At 40.6% G+C, this 6000-nt stretch overlaps 1 protein-coding gene across 1 annotated transcript in view; it reads left to right on the top strand.

Annotated features, from left to right (window-relative positions):
* The first annotated feature begins 648 nt into the window (after positions 1-648).
* Positions 649-6000, top strand: part of LOC133631204 (dipeptidyl aminopeptidase-like protein 6) — a 48095-nt gene continuing 42743 nt past the window's right edge. Inside the window, exons 1-3 of the mRNA XM_062023364.1 lie at positions 649-1288; positions 1478-1656; positions 1792-3055. Of these exons, the coding sequence (XP_061879348.1) occupies positions 649-1288; positions 1478-1656; positions 1792-3055 (2083 nt within the window). The remainder of the gene's footprint in view (positions 1289-1477; positions 1657-1791; positions 3056-6000) is intronic.

The following is a 6000-nucleotide window of genomic DNA, read 5'->3' as shown; positions in this document are numbered from 1 at the left end:
TTATTATTGCAGTTGAAGTTGGAGAGCAGGAGGGGGTTTTGTCCATTTGAAGACAAAGAGAACAAAGAAAATGTTTGTGTAAAGGCGCCTCTAAATCATGTGTATGCTGTGGGTCCAGACGCCGCGTCCTCGACCGCCAGGGACCGGGGAGAGGCCGCATGGACCCCCGCCACACCGTCTCCACTGCATACCGGGGTGTCGACAGTCACCTCGTTGACCGCCGCCGTGCTGTTCATCTCCTCCGCCGCCGAGCCGCCGACCGTGTCGTTGAACGGGGCGAAGTCCCGTGTAAATATATATATATATATATATATATGTGTGTGTGTACATATGTATGTGTAAATATATATATATATATATATATATATATATATATATATACTGTATATATATATATATATATATATATATATATATATATATATATATATTGTATATATATATATATATATATATATATATATATATATATACTGTATATATATATATATATATCTCGGAGTTGGCAAGGTCAGTGACAATGGGCAACGGCTACTGGAGTTCTGTTCCTACCATAACCTTTGCGTGACCAACTCCTACTTTCAGACGAAACCACAGCACAAAGTGACATGGCGTCATCCCCGCTCAAAGCATTGACATCAGCTAGACATGATCCTGATCCGACAAGCCAGCCTCAAGTTTGTGCTCGTTACTCGTAGTTACCACAGTGCAGACTGCGACACCGACCATTCACTTGTCTGTTGCAAGATCAGGCTACAACCTAAAATGTTTCACAACTCCAAACAGAAAGGCAAGCCCCGCATTGATTCCACCAGCATGCATCTTCCAGAGAAAGTAGAAGAGTTTGCCAAGTCTCTCAACAACATCCTATCTGAAGAACACCAGCACTACTCCGCCTCTGAGAAATGGGGCCACCTCAGGGAGGCCATTCAGAAAACAGCCCTTGCGACTTTTGGGAGGAAAATCTTCAAAAACAACGACTGGTTTGTTGCAAAGTCCAGCGAGATGACCCCCGTCATTGAAGCAAAGCGTGCTGCCCTCGCTGAATACAAACGCTCCCCAAATGAGAAGTCCCTGCAAGCACTGAGAACTACAAGAAGCAAAGTGCAACAGACTGCAAGACATTGTGCCAATGAATACTGGCAACAACTCAGTGAATCCATCCAGTCTGCAGCTACCTCCGGTAACATCAGGGTGATGTACAATGGCATCAAGACTGCTCTGGGCCCAACACAGAGCAAAACAGCCCCCCTAAAGACCACCAGTGGGGAAGTTTTCACTGACAAGGGCAAGCAGATGGACAGATGGGTAGAGCACTATTCAGAACTCTATTCCAGAGAGAACACTGTCGTCGCCTCAGCCCTTGATGCCATTGAACAGCAGGAATTAGATGCTGAACCAATACTTGCTGAACTTCACAAAGCGATCGACAGCTTAGCAACTGGCTAAGCACCTGGTACTGATGGCATCCCCCCAGACCTCATCAAGCGCTGTAAAGACACCCTCCTGCAGCCTTTGCATGATGTCCTCTGCCAGTGCTGGAAAGAGGGAGCCGTGCCGCAAGACATGAGAGATGCCAAGATTGTCACCCTTTACAAAAATAAGGGCGACAGGAGTGACTGTAACAATCACAGGGGCATCTCCCTCCTGAATATCGTAGGGAAACTCTATGCCCGTGTCGTGTTTGTCCGCATTCAGAAACTTGCTGAGCGCGTTTACCCGGAATCTCAATGCGGCTTTCGCGCCAAGCGCTCTACAGTGGACATGATATTCTCTCTACGCCAACTTCAGGAGAAATGCAGGGAACAACTGAAGCCCCTGTACATATCCTTCATTGACCTGACCAAGGCTTTTGACCTGGTTAGCAGAGAAGGGCTCTTCAGCATCCTACCCAAGATTGGATGCCCTCCAAAGCTCCATAGTCTCATTAGATCTTTTCATGACGACATGAAGGCAACCATCCAGTATGATGGTAGCATGTCCAACCCATTTGACATTAAGAGCGGAGTCAAGCAAGGTTGCGTCCTTGCTCCTACCCTTTTCGGCATATTCTTTGCCCTGCTCATCAAACATGCTTTTGGGACTGCAACAGAAGGGGTATATCTACGTACCAGATCTGACGGCCGACTTTTCAACCTAGCCCGTCTTAAAGCAAGGACCAAAGTCCGTGAGACAATCATCCGGGACATGCTCTTTGCTGATGATGCCGCCGTCATTTCGCACAGTGAACAAGAACTCCAGTGCCTTATGGACAGATTCTCCCAGGCCTGCAAAGACTTTGGGCTTACCATCAGCCTAAAAAAGACCAATGTGCTGAGTCAGGAAGTGGACACTCCACCAGCCATCACAATCGATGAGTACCAACTCAAAGTCGTACACCAATTTACATACCTGGGATCCACCATCAGTGACAATCTGTCCCTCGATGGTGAGATCAACAAACGTATCGGCAAGGCTGCCAAAACCCTAGGGCGCCTCACGACTCGCGTCTGGGAGAACCGGAAGCTGACAACTCCTACCAAGATGGCAGTGTACAACGCCTGCATTGTCAGCACTCTTCTCTACGGCAGCGAAACATGGACAACATACTCCAAACAGGAGCGCAAAATGAACACCTTCCACATGCGCTGCCTTCGCCGCATCCTCGGCATCCATTGGAATGACAAGGTGACGAATGCCCAGGTCCTCGAACGCGCTGGTCTTCCTACCATGTTCATGCTGCTCAGACAACGCAGGCTGCGTTGGCTCGGCCACGTGTGCCGTATGGAGGATGGACGTATCCCAAAAGACATCCTGTATGGCGAACTTGCCTCTGGCAAGAGATCTGTTGGCCGGCCAAAACTGCGCTTCAAAGATGTCTGCAAGCGGGACATGAAAGCCCTGGACATCAACACTGAACATTGGGAAGATGCAGCAGCTGACCGCAGCAAATGGCGCAGTGTCCTTCACAAACAGCTGAAGACTGGCGAGGAAAAGATCCATGCCACAGCCAATGAAAATAGAACCAAGCGGAAGACACGCACTCCTGCAGTTGCGCCTTCCAGCTACATCTGCAGTAAATGCGGCCGTGTTTGCCTCTCCCACATCGGACTCATCAGCCACAGCAGGCGTTGTCGCTGAGTTTAAACTTGACCTCTGGACTGGCGCAGTTTCCATAGTCGTTACGACTGACGGAGGCCTGATGATGATATATATATATATATATACTGTATATATATATATATATATGTGTGTATATATGTAAGTGTAAATATATATGTATGTATGTATATATGTATATATACAGCTTCATATATATACACATATATACTGTACATAGATATATATGCATATATGTATATATATATATATATATATACATATATATATATATATATGTATATATATATATATGTATATATATATATATATATGCATATATATGTATATATATATATATATATGCATATATATGTGTATATATGTATATATATATGTATATATGTATATATATATGTATATATATGTATATATATATATATATATATTTATATATATGTATATATATATATGTATATATATATATGTATATATGTAAATATATGTGTATGTATGTATATATATGCTGTATACTGTGTATATGTATATATATATGTATGTAGTATAACTCATTTATTATTTATATATACATATACATGGTAAATTAGGTAAATTATTTTAATTCATAGGGGTCATATTGTGTGTGGGTTTTTTTACATTTGAAACACTTCCTTTGATCTACATCTACATAACATGTAATGGTGCTTCTTTGGTAAAAAATTATGCATAGTTTATGTTTTACAGACCATTTTCAAGCCTCTTCAGGATGCGTTGTTTTGTGGTTGGTCTTATTTACGTGGCTCTACCCCATCAGCCATGTTGTAGTTTTTAATATTTCCATAGTGAGAGTGCAGACAGATATAAGTCTGAACTATACGCTACTTTGTATTAGAAATGGCAACAGCTGAGGATGCATGTGCATGTACGAGCCAGTCTGCCCCACAACGAAAGAAAGAGGAAAAAGGAGCTCACTGACTACAACGTCAGACTACAATGGCAGACTCGCGCTAACCTCCTTGGGTAAATCTATACCCTATATATATATATATATATATATATATATATATATATATATATATATATATATATATATATATATATATATATATATATATATATATATATATATATATATATATATATATAGCTGATCCTGGAGGTACCCAAATCCAAGCGTAAGCTCAGGGGGGACAGAGCCTTCTCTGTTGCGGGCCCCAAATTCTGGAATGATCTTCCACTTCATGTGAGACAGGCCCCTTCTTTGGCTATTTTTAAGACCCTTCTTAAAACCCATTTTTATTCACTGGCTTTTAACCCAGCATAAGACTTTAAACTGTTTTTAACTTTTAACTTTTTTAACTGCTTTTTATCTAACAAAATTGTTCTTAGGGTAATTTTGTATTTGCTTTTTAATGTGTATTTTACTTCTGTTTTAAATTTTATTTTTTAGTCTGTCCTTTGCCTTTATTTCTTTGTGGTGTACAGCCCTTTGTTTTTCAACTGTGGTGGTTTTTAAAGGGCTTTATAAATAAAGTTGGTATGGTATGGTATGGTATATGGAAATATCCGTTGACGTCACACGTTGGAAAAACGTCACAAAAACGGCTGGTTTGGAGGAAGTATGAAAGAAGGCAAGATTGTCTTATAAATATCTCTGCCATGCCTCCACAGTTTGATTTCAAATTTTCAAGACTGCAAATTCCAAGTACCGTATAGAAAAACAGGTACTAATTAGTATGAAAAGTTGGTTTTGCGGAATAGGACCCCTTTAATATTTCACTTAGAATGTATTATTTAAAACGATATTTACAAACACACCACATTATATGTACGATTGTTTGTATTTTTGCATAATTTTCAATGATAAAAAAGATGCTTTAAAACGCTACACTCCAGGTGTAAAAAAGTTTCCTCCATAAACCTCACAGGCCAACACTAAAATGTAGCCTGTCGTTAAAGTTCATTTGGGAAGAAGCACATATTCTCTCTCCATGGCCAATAAAAACCTCTGGTGCTTGAAAACATATTTTTTAGATGCTCGAGATCAACTGTTACAACATTAAAAAAGTGAGGAAAAGAAGTGACAGAAGAAAGTTCATACTTATTTCTAAACATGTGTTTCTTTTAAATAAATGTTTTTCTCCCACTTTGTTTCTTTTACAAAACCCAAAACCAGTGAAGTTGGAACATTGTGTAAATCGTAAATTAAAACAGAATACAATGATTTGCAAATCCTTTTCAACTTATATTCAATGGAATAGACTGCAAAGACAAGATACTTAATGTTTGAACTGAGAAACTTATTTTGTTTTGGCAAATAATCATTAACTTAGAATTTAATGGCAGCAACACATTGCAAAATAGTTGGCACAGGGGCATTTTTACCACTGTGTTACATGGCCTTTCCTTTTAACAACACTCAGTAAACGTTTGGGAACTGAGGAGAACCATTTTTGAAGTTTTTTAGGTGGAATTCTTTCTCATTCTTGCTTGATGTACAGCTTAAGTTGTTCAACAGTCCGGGGTCTCCGTTATGGTATTTTAGGCTTCATAATGCACCACACATTTTCAATGGGAGACAGGTTTGGACTACAGGCAGGCCAGTCTAGTACCCGCACTCTTTTACTATGAAGCCACGCTGTTGTAACACGTGCAGAATGTGGCTTGGCATTGTCTTGCTGATATAAGCAGGGGCGTCCATGAAAAAGATTGCTTGGATGGCAACATATGTTGCTCCAAAGCCTGTATGTACCTTTCAGCATTAATGGTGCCTTCACAGATGTGTAAGTTACCCATGCTTTGGGCACTAATACACTCCCATACTATCACAGATGCTGGCTTTTGAACTTTGCGCCAATAACAGTCTGGATGGTTCTATTCCTCTTTGGTCTGAAAGTCACAACGTCCACAGTTTCCAAAACC

The sequence above is a fragment of the Entelurus aequoreus genome, linkage group LG16 (genome assembly GCF_033978785.1).
Source record: "Entelurus aequoreus isolate RoL-2023_Sb linkage group LG16, RoL_Eaeq_v1.1, whole genome shotgun sequence".
In the NCBI taxonomy this organism is placed as follows: Eukaryota; Metazoa; Chordata; class Actinopteri; order Syngnathiformes; family Syngnathidae; genus Entelurus; species Entelurus aequoreus.
The sequence above is the reverse complement of the archived record's forward strand: the minus strand, read 5'-3'. Positions and strand labels throughout refer to the sequence as shown.